The sequence below is a fragment of the Camelina sativa genome, chromosome 7, assembly GCF_000633955.1.
Source record: "Camelina sativa cultivar DH55 chromosome 7, Cs, whole genome shotgun sequence".
In the NCBI taxonomy this organism is placed as follows: domain Eukaryota; kingdom Viridiplantae; phylum Streptophyta; class Magnoliopsida; order Brassicales; family Brassicaceae; genus Camelina; species Camelina sativa.
The window spans coordinates 10,960,365-10,976,478 of record NC_025691.1 but is presented as its reverse complement, the minus strand read 5'-3'; the positions used below and the strand labels follow the sequence as shown (position 1 = coordinate 10,976,478).

Genomic DNA, 16,114 nt, shown 5'->3' with positions numbered 1-16,114 from the left:
CAAATTCATCATCATCATCACCATCATCATCACCTAACATCCATCTTCTAATCATCTGCAAAACCATATAAGAGTTGCCATAAATAAAGTGTGACCATATAAAAGTTTCCATAAATTTTGCATTAAAAACCATTTTAATCGTTCATAACACAACACATCAATGAAACCATTTAATCGTTCATAACACAACACATCAATGCAAAATAAAGTGTGACCAAAAACCATTTTAATCGTTCATAATCATTCATAACATGCAAGTCATGATCTGCTTCATAAACACTACAAATCATCTAGGTTCCTTCTAGTCATAAGCTCCAAAAAACTGATCTTATCTTCATCACTAGTATAGGCTATAAAACCCCGCTTGGTTGCTTCATCTGCTAGAAGATGTTGAACTGCTGCTTTGTAAAATGAAGACCACATCCTAATTCCAGGCAATCCATTGAGTGTCTCTACTACACTCTCAACACTAGATGCATGCTCACGCTCCAACATCTGTTCTGCTATTCTATTCTTCTTCTCAAGAGCTTCAGTCCGTTTTACAACTGCTTCAATAGCCATATCTTTCTCCCTACGCCTTTTTTTTGCTCTTGAACTTCCAACTTGAGTTTGTGTCTGGGTTTGTGTTTGAGTCTGTGTCTCTACCCTTGGCACTGACATATCTATGTCAACAGAATCAACTTCATCATCTTCATCTCCATCCACTGTAGAATTTAAACTAGCTTCTCCAGTTTGAGCGCTCCATCCTTCAGCTCCAGTTACTACTACCAAACGGAATTCGTTTTCATACATATCCATATTAGCAACCAGTTTGCTTCTATATTTTCTTGATGCAGGCCATTCCTATATAGCAAAAACAAAGGAGTGTAAGATACTGATCACATACAAAAAAATATGAAAACAAGAAACAGCCGTATATGTGAAAGGGATTTATAAAACCAGAGTTTATATAGAAGAATATACAAGTACCTCTATGCGTTGCTTCCACCAATCATCTGGCATATCCAACCTTCCCATATCATCAAACCGAACCTCAGGCCTATTATGAGTTAACGTTCTAAAGGTAGTGTATTTTTTCTTACATGAATCATACTTATTCTTAAAAGGGTTCCATTTCTTATATCCCCTCTTAAATGTCTCTTCGAACTTCATCATGATGTTATCTTTCCCCGTTTGATTCATTCCTGCACTTGTTCTATTTCCATTTTTTCTCTCATCCGCATAAAGTTTAAAGAATAACCGAGTTTCCTCATCGGTCCAAATCTAAAAAGATGCATAAAAAAAATCTGAAACCACAACCACTAAGATAAAAACTAAACACTAAGATAAAAACCAAAACACTTACTTCTTTAGACATCTTCTTTCTCAAAACACTTGAGCTGTAACCTGAAAAATCATCAAAAACCAAACAAACAAGTGTTAAACAAGTGTAAATACAACACGTTATACTGTTACTCCAGTAGGCAAGAGAATTATTAGAAGAATATACAAGTAATCATAAACACATGAAAATAAAAATTAAACAACAGATCATTGCATAGAAGAAACGGGTTCGTATAAAAGCAAATCATTAACAAGGGACTGAAAGTGTTTGTTTATTCAAAAAGCCAGAACCATTTACGTACACATCAGCCATTGCCAATAACATTAACAAAGGACTTAAGTTAAGGTACAACATTTCACAATCTAAACTAAAGCCACAAAAGTAAAGCTTTATGCTGAGGGACACACAACACAAGACTCGTTTACATCAAAACCAAACACTCGTTTATATAACAAAGAAGAGAGATCGAGACTTGAGCACTTGTATTTGAACCTATAAACCAAAGAAACCATCAATTTGATAACCTTTCATCTGAATAATTCTACTGTTAAAGTGCTAAGAATTCAAAAAGAAAAAAACAAATTTGCTCACAAACAAACACTGAGAGATCAAGACAAGACCAAAATAAACGAATTATTCAAATGTTCAAAAACCCATAATTCCAAAACCAGTTTTGTAACGAGTGAGCCGAGAGATAGAGAGATGGGGATAGAGAGAGAGAGAGTGAAGATAGAAATTGTACCTTTGGACTGAAATAGAGAAGAGAGAAGAGGATGAAATAGAGAAGTTGTTCACCAAGCTTTGGATTTGTATAGTAATTACCCAGAGAGATGGAGATGACGAAGCTTAGAGAAGAAGAAGAACCATGGTGGCGACGGAGAAGACGAGATAAGAGAGTTAATTTAGGGTTAGTTGTTTTGTAATTTTTTGAAGAAAACAAGGGTATATTTGTTATTTACTTCATATAACGCAACTTTTCGTCTCTGACGTTGAATTCAATCCGCGTCCAAAAAAATTAATCGCAGAACGCTGCGTCTGCCGCTGCGTCATGCCGCAACTATCGGCGGCGACCAAACGAACAGCTAAACTTGCGTCTGCCGCAGCCGCAACTACTTGCGGCGATCAAACGAACAGCCCCATTGTCTCCGATTTAATTGCTTCCACGATCATAGAGAAAACGGTGGATTTTGTGCTCGGGTTGCAGGTTCTTACAATTTATGACTGTCTTAGCCAATATTTCATCTTATCTCAATTTCAATTGTTCGATTGTAATTTGGATTGACTGAATCTGGAAATCTAGGTTTCTCTGTTCTTATTGTTCTTTTGGTCTTCTTCGTAGATCTTTTGGAATTCTGAAGATAAGAGGCAAAGTCGCACTCTCTAGTCTTTAAGGTTTCTACGGTTAATGGAATTGGGATGAAAGTTTGGAAATTTATGGTTTCTTTGTGTTAAAAATTTAATTAGTGTAAAAGAAAGAGAGTAAATGTAGGAGTTTAAACCACGAGGTGGTAAGCTAGTGGTTCGATTGTTGGTCTAAGTTATGGATCGATTCTTCCTAAGCGTAGAATTGCTAGCTTTATTCCTTTGGCTACATGGGTATGAACTCATTGCTTACGGCCCATTTGCAAATCTGGGGGATCCTATCTATGGGATATCCTCTCCCCAGGAATATCAGACCCCATAGGTCTAAAGATTTACTTTGAGTTATAAAAAAAAATGCTTTTGATTTTCATATTATGTTTTTCTTACGTACCACTGTGATTTTGTAATCTTTATGTTTAGAAAATCTAATGAGAATGAACTAATTTGCTTATTTTTTCTTGTTGCTCTTGGTGAGGTTCTTATGATCGGATTTAAATCAATTAAGCTAGCACTTGTAATTGACTTCAAACTCAACATATGTTCTTTCGTTTTAAAACAGTTTGTTGCTTCTTTTATTAAAACACTTTTAATATATAAAAAAAAAGATAGGTTCAGAATTTGTACTGGAACAGGAAATCTATTTTGATTTAGTATAGGTTTTTCAAATAGAATGTTTAATTGTTGCATAGGTGCAAACGAAGAAGAGAAACAAGTAATTTCTTTTCTACAGGTTTTTCAAATAGAATAATTTGTCGTGAAAAAAAAAAAGAGTGCTTGATGTTGATTGTTGCAGAGATACAAAGGAAGAAGAGAAAGAAAGAATTTCTTTTTTTTTTCTTTTTTTTTTAATTAAAAAGTTACAGTTCAATGTGTTGTTATTTTTAAGTCCTTAAAACAACATGATTTTTAAACTGACACGTTATCGATATAGGGGAGGGTTTTTTTTTTTTTTGTACAATCGATTGGTTCAGTATCCTTCGGGCCCTACATCTACCGAGGCGGGGTCCAGGCCATGTAATATGGTGCCTTCCCAAAAAGAATCAAACCCAACACTTCCGCCTAGTAGATTTACTACTAAGCTAACACTATGTTGTAATAGGGGAGGGTTATTGTAATGATCCAACCCTAAATTTCCAGACCGATTTAAACCTTGTCTGTTTTTAACTTAGGACTAGTCAATTTTACATTCGTTCATTCAACAACATGCGCATTCGGTTAAGCAAGACAGGCCATAAATAAGCATAAACGTGCATTCAAATCCAAGTTGAGGTTCTAGTACAACGAAAGTCATGCTAATGTTAATACATCGTTTTAAAATACTAAACCAGAAATAAAACTATCCAAAACCACCATTCTCTCCTTTCCTTGCCTTCGTCACGTGAGCTGGTCAGCCACTTAAGTTTATATACTCAGACATTTCTTTTCCTGCATCCAAAAAGGATGTGTAAGCAAACGAATTTTCTTAGTGGAGCGGTCATCCCGTCTCACTAGGCTAAGTTCAATAATCTCAATCTGACATAAGGTCTATTTAAATCAAGTCATGCAAGTCAAATAAACTCATAGGATAGTTGTCCAAATAACTTAGACCAACCATCAAATTATTGTAATAAAAACAACTAACCATAACAAGCAAGCAAACAAGATTAAACGACCCGTGGTTCAAAGAAATCAACCATAGAAGTCGGCCACAGTCACACACTCATATTTGGTTTTAGACCCTTGGTGCTAATTCTCGGCTATCTCTCGTCCCACTCGTTCAATCCCTAACCCGATCCCGTGACACTACACAGACACATCGACCATCGTTACCATCCTATGATATACCGTTAATACTATCGATAGACTAGGGTTGGATTATTACTTAGCGATCTCTATCGACTATGACTCTCGGATTCTCGACCACAACTCTTAGGAAACTCGTCTAAGACTCGATGGATCTTGATCTCTCTAGCGGCGGCTCAAGGATTTCTAGTGTGGTGCTCTCTCAAGAGCCTTAGGGTTCTCTCTATTTATATTTAGTCGACTAAACCGCCTTAGACTCCCAAAACGATAAGCCTTATCACGCCTTAAACCCCTTTTCTTTCGCAACTATCTTGATCCCACATTGCTTTTCCCGCGAGTTTCCATTTCTCTTGATTTTCTATATTCGTGAGTCGGTCTAATCCTTTGCAAGGTTTCTCGAGTTCTGGGCCGTCCATTCGCCACCGATGGACTAGGGTTGGATTGTTACTTACCGATCTCTATCGACTATGACTCGGATTCTTGACCACACCTTTTAGGAAACTCGTCTAACACTCGATGGATCTTTATCTCTCTAGCGGCAGCTCAAGGATTTCTAGTGCGGTGCTCTCTATTTATATAGAGTCGACTAAACCGCCTTCGACTCCCAAAATGATAAGCTTTATCACTCCCTAAGTCCCTTTTCTTTCGCGACTATCCTTATCCCACACAGATTGCCTTTCCCGTGAGTTTCCATTTCTCTTGAGTTTCCATATCTGTGAGTCGGTTTAATCCTTCGCAAGGTTTTCCGAGTTCTGGGCCGTCCATCGGCCCATTGTCACAATCGCATTACCGTTGGCCTATCGGATAGGTCCATCGCTTATCAATAATGACCGTACCATCCGACAGTCCATGGTTCCGATAGTCCTTATCTGAATCCCTCTTCATTGTCCACTATCACTGGTCACTTCACTATTTCTATTTCCCACTCGACCAGTAATTTCCATTTTTAGAATGATAACTTTCCTTCGAATCCCCTTTCTGATTCCTACTTGGTACATACGGATTCCCATAGGCTAATGAATTCATCGTCAGTAGCTGACAGAACCATCATCAATCGCTGACGGAACCATGGTCAGTTGCTGATGGAACCATCGTCTGTCGCTGACGGTAGCAACGTTTGCTGCTGACCATATTACCGGTCACTGCGAACGTAGGGCTATCGTACCCATTACCATAGTCGCTAACTTACCGCTATCATAGCCGCTAACGTACCGCTATCGTGGCCACTAACGTACTGCTATCGTAGCCGCTAACGTACCGATACCGTAGCCACTAATGTATCGCGAACGTACCGCTACCCTAGTTGCTAATGTACCGCGTACCGCTTTTGGACCGCTGCATGTACCACGTGTGTAGCGAGTCCGCTGATCTGATCCCGGTATTTGTAGTAGCACCCATGATTATTGGAGGCGGTCATTACATTTACAATTTTTGGAGCCGATGACTTTTGAGATTATAATATTGATTTACAATTTTTTGATATAAATGGTTTTCTTGTAGATAAATAATATTTGGAGGGTTTTTTTTTGCACAAAAAGCTAAAGTTAATGATACATATTTTAGGGGGCGAGCTACAATGTAAACAAAGATATACAGTTACTATCAAGAGATTATTTCGATTTCTTTGGGTATTTCCACAACTGTGAATCTGCTTATCAAAGTCCCCTACTATTTTCTTGTAGATAGTAGGGATATGTTGTCGTTCATCACACAGCAGCAGTACACCAGCTTTTTTACGATCAGAAATAAACATATGAAGAATTGAAGATTAACGAGGCTGTTGAGTGTCCAAATAAACTTTTTAATGTGAATATGTAAAACAAAATATATATATCACCATCCGAAATGTCGTTGGTAAACTTATCTAGACTTAAGACCTCACATTGTGCACATGTGGATCTGAGTGGTAGCTATATTGCCTGTATTTGCTCCAAATTTGTCCAATATTGAAAGTTCTGAAATATTTGTATATAAGTATCTAAACCCATTGTTGATTAAACGAATTGTTTTTTATTTTTTCTATCAAAATTAAATACCCAAACAAAAAGTAAACTAATTTTAAAAAATGTGGTTATCCTACTATAAATATGAAACTAACCTTAAAATGTGTAAAAATTACATTCAATTGCCATTAGAAAAACTCAATTAAGCTTAGTAAATTAAAAAAATAAAGATAGTGAATTAAAAAAATAAAAAAACACTAACAGATCAAATATAAAAAAAAATCTAGAAAAAAAATATTTTCTCTCTCTCAAAAATTATGGACGAAAATTACTAAATATATATTTTTAAAATATAAACCAATCAGAATTTCAAAAACTAAGATTTTATATCCAAGTACACAATATAATTATTTTTAATAACTAAATTTCAAAGATTTTGTTAAGATTTCAAATTATGATTCTCCTATCATCTTTATTTTCTGTTATTTACAAATTGTTTGAAATTTTCATATAATTCTTATGATTAGTAAAATGCAGAATTTTTTCTGCATATGTTGTGATTTGAATTTTTTTAAACGAAGATATATTACTCAATCTAAAAAAATGTATGTTTTAATTTCCACATTGGCGGGTTGGTAAATATAAATTTATATAGATGATAAATTAATAATTTTTATTTATTCATAATTATAATATTAAAATTACTACTTCATATTTCACAAAATAATGATGCAAATATAACCAACAAACAATATAAAATTGTAATATACATCAAAAAATAAAATACTATAATATTCTAAAATAATTAGCATTCAAAAAGACTAATCGAATTACAGAAAAATTAAAATAAATATTATCTCAAATAAAATAATTTAAAAAAAAATATTAATCTTAAATTTATTATTATATTAAAAAAAAATTTAAATGTTGATCCGTACTTAAAGCAAGAGATATCTTCTAGTTATGTTAATAAATTAGCTGTGTTTTTAAGTTTAAACTGATAAGTTTAGCAGATCTCATTAAGAGAGAAGAAATCAGAATGATTGATAAAGAGAGCACATGAAGTCCACATGACATAACCCCAAAGATCTCAACTCCGTTGTCTTAATTCAGATCATTAGAGAGATTTATTCTCCACCTCCATTATTAAATAAAGCCAACTTGTTTGGTCTACTTCACACTCACAGCTTTTATTATTCTCCCTTGTCCCTTAATAATAAGAAAAAGAAAAAGAAAAAAAAAAAAGCGGTGAGAAAAAGAAAGAAGAGAGAGGGTGACCACTATGGAGACAGCGCAACCCATTACTCATTATTGGTTTTCTCCTACCATTCTTTTGCTAAAGTTCAAGTCTTTGTGTAAGTTTCTCAGAAGAAGAACCAAATCGAAAATTGAAGACTTTGCGCTGTTGTCTTGAAGACCTAAGTCGATCTGACTTCTCTTTTTTTTTTCTTTTTTTTTTTTTCTCTTGTAGCAATGCTGAGAATTTAGCTGCATTCACTCTTTCTTCTGTCAGTTCAATTCAATCTCTCCTCTTTTCTTACAACAATGGCATCTAGAACCAAGTAAGTACTTTTACCCTTTCTTACACATCTTGTTTTTAATACAATTGGATCTGAGATGATCTCTAGTAGATGCAAATGATCTGTGAATTGACAATTGGATCTGTTTCTTTTTGTGCTGAAGATTTTAAAACCTAAATTGGTTTAGTCTAGTAAATGTTGTGATTTTGGGAACTTAGATGAATTTAGTGAGGTGAAATTTGTTGTGACTTTGGGAACTTGCTATAATAATCTTGTTTTGGTAAAAATGTAAGAAGATCCATCCATAAATTTTGAAAACATTTCATTGATATTAAATGTTACATTGTATTATTGGTCATGCTTACTGCANCCTTGTCCCTTAATAATAAGAAAAAGAAAAAGAAAAAAAAAAAAGCGGTGAGAAAAAGAAAGAAGAGAGAGGGTGACCACTATGGAGACAGCGCAACCCATTACTCATTATTGGTTTTCTCCTACCATTCTTTTGCTAAAGTTCAAGTCTTTGTGTAAGTTTCTCAGAAGAAGAACCAAATCGAAAATTGAAGACTTTGCGCTGTTGTCTTGAAGACCTAAGTCGATCTGACTTCTCTTTTTTTTTTCTTTTTTTTTTTTTCTCTTGTAGCAATGCTGAGAATTTAGCTGCATTCACTCTTTCTTCTGTCAGTTCAATTCAATCTCTCCTCTTTTCTTACAACAATGGCATCTAGAACCAAGTAAGTACTTTTACCCTTTCTTACACATCTTGTTTTTAATACAATTGGATCTGAGATGATCTCTAGTAGATGCAAATGATCTGTGAATTGACAATTGGATCTGTTTCTTTTTGTGCTGAAGATTTTAAAACCTAAATTGGTTTAGTCTAGTAAATGTTGTGATTTTGGGAACTTAGATGAATTTAGTGAGGTGAAATTTGTTGTGACTTTGGGAACTTGCTATAATAATCTTGTTTTGGTAAAAATGTAAGAAGATCCATCCATAAATTTTGAAAACATTTCATTGATATTAAATGTTACATTGTATTATTGGTCATGCTTACTGCAGAACTGGGTTGATGGAGACTCCTCGTAGTAAACCATCACCACCACCTCCCCGACTGAGTAAACTTACTCCTACTAAATCCGATGGCAGTTCGGCTTCCCCCGTGCCAAATACTCGTCTTTCGCTTGACCGTTCTCCTCAAACAGCTAACTCAAAGCCTGCTCCTGATCGTCGGCCTTCTAGGATTCCTACACCCGAGGCAAGTTACTGACCCCACTCCAACTGATTCATGAATCTTTTTCTTAGCAATATTAAGACATTGATGATTTACCATATGAATTCATCACCATGTGAAATGACTGTATATCATAATTTTATTTTGTTTTTTATGTTGCAACACTACGGGCTTCTGTTTGTTTGTGAAAAAGGCTCATCTGTTAAACTCGTTGACATTTTCAGAAAGTGCATTCACGGTTGGTGAAAGGGTCGGAGCTTCAAGCTCAATTGAATCAGATTCAGGAGGATTTAAAGAAAGCCGATGAGCAAATAGAATTGCTCAAGAAAGATAAAGCTAAAGCCATAGATGATCTTAAAGAATCCGAGAAACTTGTAGAAGAAGCCAATGAGAAACTCAAAGAGGCATTGGCAGCTCAGAAACGAGCTGAGGAGTGTTTCGAGGTTGAGAAATTCCGAGCTGTTGAACTGGAACAGGCTGGACTTGAAGCTGTTCAGACAAAGGATGCAACGTCAAGGAACGAGCTAGAGTCTATTAGAAGTCAGCATGCGTTGGACATCTCAGCTCTCCTCTCTACCACAGAAGAACTTCAGAGGGTGAAACATGAATTGGCTATGACCGCTGATGCTAAAAACAAGGCGCTAAGCCATGCTGAGGAAGCGACGAAGATTGCTGAAATCCATGCTGAGAAGGCTGAGATTCTTTCTTCTGAATTAGGCCGGTTAAAGGCATTGCTCGGTTCCAAGGAAGAAAAAGAAGCTATTGAAGGTAACGAGATTGTGTCTAAACTGAAGTCTGAGATTGAAACGTTGAGAGGGGACCTTGAAAAAGTTGGTATCCTTGAGAATAGTCTGAAGGAGCATGAACAATCAATTGAACAGCTTCACGTTGATCTAGAAGCTGCTAAAATGGCTGAATCTTGCGCTATTGGCTTAGCAGAAGAATGGAAGAACAAGGTTCATGAACTTGAAAAACATGTTGAAGAAGCAAATAGATTGAAGACATTTGCTTCAGAATCTGTGGAATCCGTTATGAAGCAGCTGGCCGAATGTAATCATGTGCTGCATGAGATGAAATCCGAAAATGCTGCACAAAAAGAAAAGCTTGAGTTGCTAGAGAAAACAGTTGACGCGCAGAGAACAGATCTTGAGGAATCTGGACGCCAGGTTTGGATCGCAAAAGAAGAAGCTTCTGAAATGGAAAAACTTGTTGAATCCATAAAATCTGAGCTTGAGATCTCCGAAGAGGAAAAAACTAGGGCCTTGGACAATGAAACGACTCTAACATCAAATATTCAGAATCTAATGAATGAAAAGACAGAACTTTCAATAGAACTGGAACGCTGTAAGATGGAAGAAGAGAAAAGCAAGAAAGATATGGATAGCTTGACGTTGGCTTTGCAGGAAGCATCTACTGAAGCGAGGGAAGCAAAGGAGAAGTTTTTGGCATGTCAAGAGGAGTTCAAGCACTGTGAATCCCAGTTTGACAGTTTGAAGTTGGCTTCAAAGGAGACAAATGAAAAGTATGAGCAAATGCTTGAGGATGCTAGATTTGAAATTGATAGTCTGAAAAGTGCTGTAGATAGCATCCAGAATGAGTTCGAGAACTCTAAGGCTGGGTGGGAACAGAAAGAGCTTCATCTGATGGGCAGTGTGAAGAAATCAGAAGAAGAAAATTCGTCTTTGCAGGAAGAAGTAAGTAGGCTGGTGAATTTGATCAAAGAAAGTGAAGAAGATGCATGTGCAAAGAAGGAGGAAGAAGTCAATTTGAAAAATAATCTCCAAGAAGCTGAAGGGGAGGTAAAGTACCTACAGGAAACACTTGGAGAAGCAAAAGCTGAAAGCATGAAACTGAAAGAGAGCTTGTTGGACAAAGAAGATGAGCTAAAGAATGTCATGGCAGAGAACAGCAGCCTCAGAGAATGGGAAGGTTCTGTAATTGAGAAAATCGAGGAGTTGTCGAAGGTTAAGGAAAGCTTGGTTGATAAAGAAACCAAGTTAAAGAGCATAACTCAAGAAGCTGAAGAGCTAAAAGAAAAGGAGGCCGCTCATATGAAGCAGATTGAGGAGTTGTCAATGGCGAATGGAAGCTTGGTTGATAACGTAACCAAATTGCAGAGCATTGTTCAAGAAAGTGAAGATCTCAAAGAAAAGGAAGCTGCTTATCTTAAGAAGATTGAGGAGTTATCAGTAGTGAATGAGACCCTGGCTGATAACTTAACGGATTTGCAAAGCATTGTTCAAGAAAGTAAGGATCTCAAAGAAAAGGAGATTGCTTATCTTAAGAAGATTGAGGAGTTATCCGTGGCAAGTGAGAGCTTGGTTGGTAAAGAGACCAAACTGCAGCACATTAGTCAAGAGGCTGAGGAGCTCAGAGGAAGGGAGGCTGCTCATTTGAAGAAGATTGAGGAGTTGTCGAAGACGAATGAGAGTTTGGTTGATAATGTGGCCAATATGCAAAGCATGGCTCAAGAAAGTAAGGATCTCAAAGAAAGGGAGGCTGCTTATCTTAAGAAGATTGAGGAATTGTCAATGGTAAATGGGACCTTGGCTGATAATGTAACCAATCTGCAGAAAATATCTGAAGAAAGTAAGGAGCTCAGAGAAAGAGAGACTACATTACTTAAGAAGACAGAGGAGTTGTCAGAATTGAATGAAAGCTTAGTTGATAAAGCGAGCAAATTGCAAACAGTTGTTCAGGAAAATGAGGAATTGAGAGAAAGGGAGACTGCGTATCTAAAAAAGATTGAGGAGTTGTCAAAATTGCATGAAATGTTATCTGAAAAAGAAAACAGTCTCCAGAGTTCTATTCATGAGAAAGAGGAGCTCAAAGAAAGGGAGACTGCTTATCTTAAGAAGATTGAGGATTTGTCAAAGGTGCAAGAGGATCTGCTTAATAAAGAAAATGAGTTGCATGGTATGGTCGTGGAGATGGAGGACCTTAGATCAAAGGACTCTCTCGCCCAAATGAGGATAGAAGAGTTATCAAATTTTAATGCAAGTTTGCTCGTTAAAGAGAATGAGTTACAGGCTGTTGTTTGCGAAAATGAGGAGCTGAAGTCCAAGGAGGTTTCATCACTAAAGACGATAGACGAGCTGTCAGACCTGAAACAAAGTTTGATTCACAAAGAAAAAGAGCTCAAGGCTGCAATTGTTGAAAACGAGAAGCTCAAGGCTGAAGCAGCCTCGTCCCTCGAGAGGATTGAAGAGTTGACAAATCTTAAACAGAGTTTGATAGATAAGCAGAACGAACTGCAGGTTGTCTTTCATGAAAACGAGGAGCTCAAGGCCAAGGAGGCTTTGTCTTTGAAAAAGATTGATGAGTTACTACATCTAGAGCAAAGTTGGCTTGATAAGGAAAGTGAGTTTCAAAGAGTTACGCAAGAAAACCAAGAGCTTAAAACGCAGGATGCTTTAGCAGCAAAGAAAATAGAGGAGTTGTCAAAGCTGAAAGAGAGCTTACTTGAAAAAGAAACCGAACTAAAAGGCAGGGAAGCTGCCGCAGCCCTTGAGAAAATGGAAGAATCATCAAAGGTTGGAAACGGTGACCTTACCAACATCGGAACAGATTATGACTTGGTTCAGTTTTCCGAAGTAAATGGTCTTAGGAATGGGGATGTAAAGACAAAGACTGATCCTTTTCAGCACAGAAGCAGAGAACATTTGGTACAAGAAAGTCCCATGGAAGCAATTGATAAACATTTGATGGGTGGAACTCATAGGGTACCTCACAGAGGTGAAGGAGAAAGGAGAGTAGATAAAGACAGTGTGGAGCCTGAATTCAAGATGTGGGAGAGCTACAAGATAGAAAAAAGCGAAGTATCTCCCGAGAGAGAGACCGAGCTCGACTCTGTAGAAGAGGAAGTTGAGTCGAAAGCAGAAGGCAGTGAGAACATGGATCAGTATAGCAATGGCTTCTCTTCAACAGACCACACCGAAGATTCTGGAAATTTGCTGTTAAAGGAACAACATATGAAGAAGAAGAAACCTTTGCTCCGGAAATTTGGAAACCTGCTTAAAAAGAAGAGTACAGGCAGTAGCAGTCAAAAGTAGGGTCTCTTTGCAACAGGGCTTTTCTTGGTTTATGTTTATCGTATTAAAATTTCTGAGAGTATAGCTCTATATTTGATCTATGCTTTCACATGGCTTCCAAATCAAGATTTAGATTGTCTATGACACTCCCCTTTGATCTTGTTCTCTTATTTTTTTTCTTCTTGAATTGTTTTTGTTGTGAGTTTTAGCGTACTGCAAAGAAAGAACATTTCATTTATTATCTGCAAGATTCTGTATAGAAGCAGGGTTACTTATTAAGATGATTTGTCGTTGTTTCTTGTTATTCTAATATTCTTTTTGGAGTTAATAATGCCCTGAACACCACCAAGTTTCCAATAAATGAAGCGTTTCATGTGAGGCTTTGTAGATTGTAATATAAGAAGACATACAAAGGTTGATGATACTCTTGTGAATAATAAGCTTAATTCGGTCATGGACAATGTAATTAACATAGTAGATATTGACACAACCTTCCGCTGCTGCATAATATAAAACTCACTTCATAGTTAGGCACTTAGTGAAATGGAGACGAGAGACGATAGCTTGAACTTCTTCATCTTTGTGGAGCCTCGTGGCTGAAACAGAGCCTCAGTGCTCGACCGGACGGTAACTTCTTTAGACTCTGCCCCTGAACTGCCTTCACTTCTATAGTCCCTATACGAGTACAGAACCTGCAACCTCGAAGGAGCTGCAACCCAAATCATTATTTAATTAATTCCACACGCGAACACATAATCAAGTTCTAAAGAGAAATTACCTAATCCAAACATGCTTGTTTTCTGAATAGAGACATGGTCGACTTTTGATCTTTTGATATTTCTTAAAGCCAGGGTATCTTCCTGCTTTCCTTTAAACTCGAGGAACTCCCCTAACACAATTTTGCTACTTTTAAGCTCCACTCTGCAAGCATAATCAACGTTTTATGAAAACTCCTTGAACATAGCTACTTTATTGAAGGTTTTAAGAGAACTCAAAACTCTCAGGAACTCAAACACAATATAAATTGAATGTCAATAATGATAATAAGTGGTATGACCTATCCCACATTGGTGCCGTGCCAAGGATGAAATTAAGTTTTTGATGCGACGATTCCTGCATCTCTTTTCCTGTGCTGAATGCGCCTTTAACCCAACCAGAAAGTTTGCCTCTTGATACTGGTTTCAGGTGTTGCCACTCTTCATAGGTAATTACCTCACTCGGGAATGCATGAATTGTACTGAAACAAACAGAAGCATATGTTTATGCACCATTAGGATAATACAAAAATGTTTTCCAGACTAAGATGGCCAGGCCCACACACGCGCTACAAAGCGTTCTGTAGTTAAAAAGTGAAGTTTTCTTGTCTAGCTCTTGTAAACATGACGATAGTAAGGATAAGGATACATACCGGAAACTTGGATTAGGAATCACAACTTTGCAAGACACATTTCCTTCTAGTAAAGTAACACCCCTCTGTTCAAGATATGATTCAAGAACTGAAGCTTGTTTCTTGACTTGAGCCAGCTGAGAAAACAAGAATCTACAAATTAGAAACTAAGCTGCATAGATGGATGATGCAGCTCAACTTTGCTTTGACAAGAAAAATCAAATTCACAGTGTCCAGACTCCAGATAGATATATTCGTGTAATCAGCAAAATCCGTCTCTAAATGTAAACAGTGATATTTTTGACATATTATATGCAACAAGATTAGTAGCAGAGTTCCAAAATATTTAGGTCATTTCATGTATCCATCCCAATCTAGAATATCAAATCAACAAATCCATTGGATGTTCAAACTAGAAGCATATTGTGTAATGATTGCATCAAACAAAACTTACAGGGTCAGGGTAAGTCTCGGTTGTATGATGCTTGCCACCTTCACAAACCCAGCTACCATCACTCGTTACCGTAACAATCCCAGATAGATTCCTCACAGCGACCACTAACACTTCTCCTTTAGTAGTGACGAGAACAACGTCAATGTCCTGTCTAGAAGCAGTGTCTGAATCTGGAATCCGAAGCCCTACATAAGCTTTTCCACCATAAAGCTTCTCGAGTCTGCAAATTCAATAGAAATCAAAATCAAAATCAAATTCAGTGGAGTCTTGGATAGGTAAATAGAGAATCGAAGATGAGATGATGAGATGTGAAAATCTGGGAAACCTGTGAGCAACGGAGAAGAGAGCAGTGGAATCGGAAGTCTCGACGTCGGAGAACTCGTCGTCGGAGAAGAAACGGCGGACGAGTTGGTAGATGACGAGACCGCAGATGATCTCCAACCACATCGTTGCTTCTTCTTCTTCTTCTTTTAGAAATTTGGGAATTGGAGAATAGAGAGAATAGAGAGAAGAGATAGAGAGACGATTCTTGGAAATTAAGGAAAAGAAAAAAACCCAGCTGAAAGTAAACAACAAATTAGGGATGTTGTGGTGGGTAAAAAAACTCATCCCGCCCGGAACCCGAAAAAAACCCGCCCAAAAAAAACCCGAATTCATAAAATCCAAACGGGTTTTAAATCTTCTGGGTAAACTCGAACGGACTTTTAGTTTTGTGGGTAAACTCATGGGTATCCGAATGTTTTTTGTGTTATGAGATATAATTTGTATTTTGCATGATGTATTTATATGTTTTTAGCTTTTTGGTACCAAATATGATTTATATTATGTATTTTGTTTATTTTATTATATTATGACAATTTTCAAAAATCTATAATCTTATATCATATAGATAAAGTATACCAAATACATTTAAGAGTTTTGTTAACATAGATAATATTTGTTTGTGTATTTGTTTGTATTGTTCTTTCACCAAACATGACTAAAGTCAAATTAAATCTCAAAGTCGTATGATACAATCATATTTTGCCACTTTGGGATTTTAGTTTTAGAGTTAACTAAAACTAAGTGTCGGCCAAAAAA

General features: G+C 36.8%; 3 protein-coding genes across 6 annotated transcripts; 1 reads left to right on the top strand and 2 right to left on the bottom strand.

Moving 5' to 3' along the window:
• LOC104704523 lies at positions 280–1,636 on the bottom strand. The gene is made up of 4 exons (XM_010420595.1): positions 1,615–1,636; positions 1,346–1,386; positions 970–1,263; positions 280–843 (listed from the first exon to the last, which is right to left on the bottom strand). The coding sequence occupies exons 1-4, from the start codon at positions 1,634–1,636 to the stop codon at positions 280–282; spliced, it is 921 nt and encodes a 306-aa protein (XP_010418897.1).
• Positions 7,642–13,472, top strand: LOC104700917 (putative WEB family protein At1g65010, chloroplastic). Of its 3 annotated transcripts, none has more exons than XM_010416523.2 (4): positions 7,642–7,766; positions 7,883–7,973; positions 8,991–9,186; positions 9,387–13,472. In XM_010416523.2, exons 2-4 carry the CDS (start codon positions 7,957–7,959, stop codon positions 13,212–13,214), a joined length of 4,041 nt encoding a protein of 1,346 aa, XP_010414825.1. In that variant the 5' UTR covers positions 7,642–7,766; positions 7,883–7,956; the 3' UTR covers positions 13,215–13,472. The 3 variants fall into 3 exon arrangements, with proteins under 3 accessions (XP_010414825.1, XP_010414823.1, XP_010414822.1); XM_010416521.2 differs by lacking the exons at positions 7,642–7,766; positions 7,883–7,973 and adding exons at positions 8,338–8,455; positions 8,572–8,662; XM_010416520.2 differs by lacking the exons at positions 7,642–7,766; positions 7,883–7,973 and adding an exon at positions 8,338–8,662.
• LOC104700918 lies at positions 13,373–15,619 on the bottom strand. 2 transcript variants are annotated; one of them, XM_010416524.1, is made up of 6 exons: positions 15,360–15,619; positions 15,035–15,254; positions 14,602–14,717; positions 14,251–14,430; positions 13,972–14,114; positions 13,373–13,902 (listed from the first exon to the last, which is right to left on the bottom strand). In XM_010416524.1, exons 1-6 carry the CDS (start codon positions 15,479–15,481, stop codon positions 13,721–13,723), a joined length of 963 nt encoding a protein of 320 aa, XP_010414826.1. In that variant the 5' UTR covers positions 15,482–15,619; the 3' UTR covers positions 13,373–13,720. The 2 variants fall into 2 exon arrangements, with proteins under 2 accessions (XP_010414826.1, XP_010414827.1); XM_010416525.1 differs by having other exon boundaries at positions 13,779–13,885.

Coding starts and splice junctions, on each gene's coding strand:
- LOC104704523 (XM_010420595.1), bottom strand. CDS start 1,636: ATGGCTGATGTGTACGTAAATG. Junction 1,387..1,614: donor GGCTGATGTGTACGTAAATG/GTTCTGGCTTTT, acceptor ATGATTTTTCAG/GTTACAGCTCAAGTGTTTTG. Junction 844..969: donor GGTGGAAGCAACGCATAGAG/GTACTTGTATAT, acceptor TTTGCTATATAG/GAATGGCCTGCATCAAGAAA.
- LOC104700917 (XM_010416523.2), top strand. Junction 9,187..9,386: donor CTAGGATTCCTACACCCGAG/GCAAGTTACTGA, acceptor TGACATTTTCAG/AAAGTGCATTCACGGTTGGT.
- LOC104700918 (XM_010416524.1), bottom strand. CDS start 15,481: ATGTGGTTGGAGATCATCTGCGGTCTCGTCATCTACCAACTCGTCCGC. Junction 14,718..15,034: donor CCGAGACTTACCCTGACCCT/GTAAGTTTTGTT, acceptor TTGTTTTCTCAG/CTGGCTCAAGTCAAGAAACA. Junction 14,115..14,250: donor ACGGCACCAATGTGGGATAG/GTCATACCACTT, acceptor TTATGCTTGCAG/AGTGGAGCTTAAAAGTAGCA.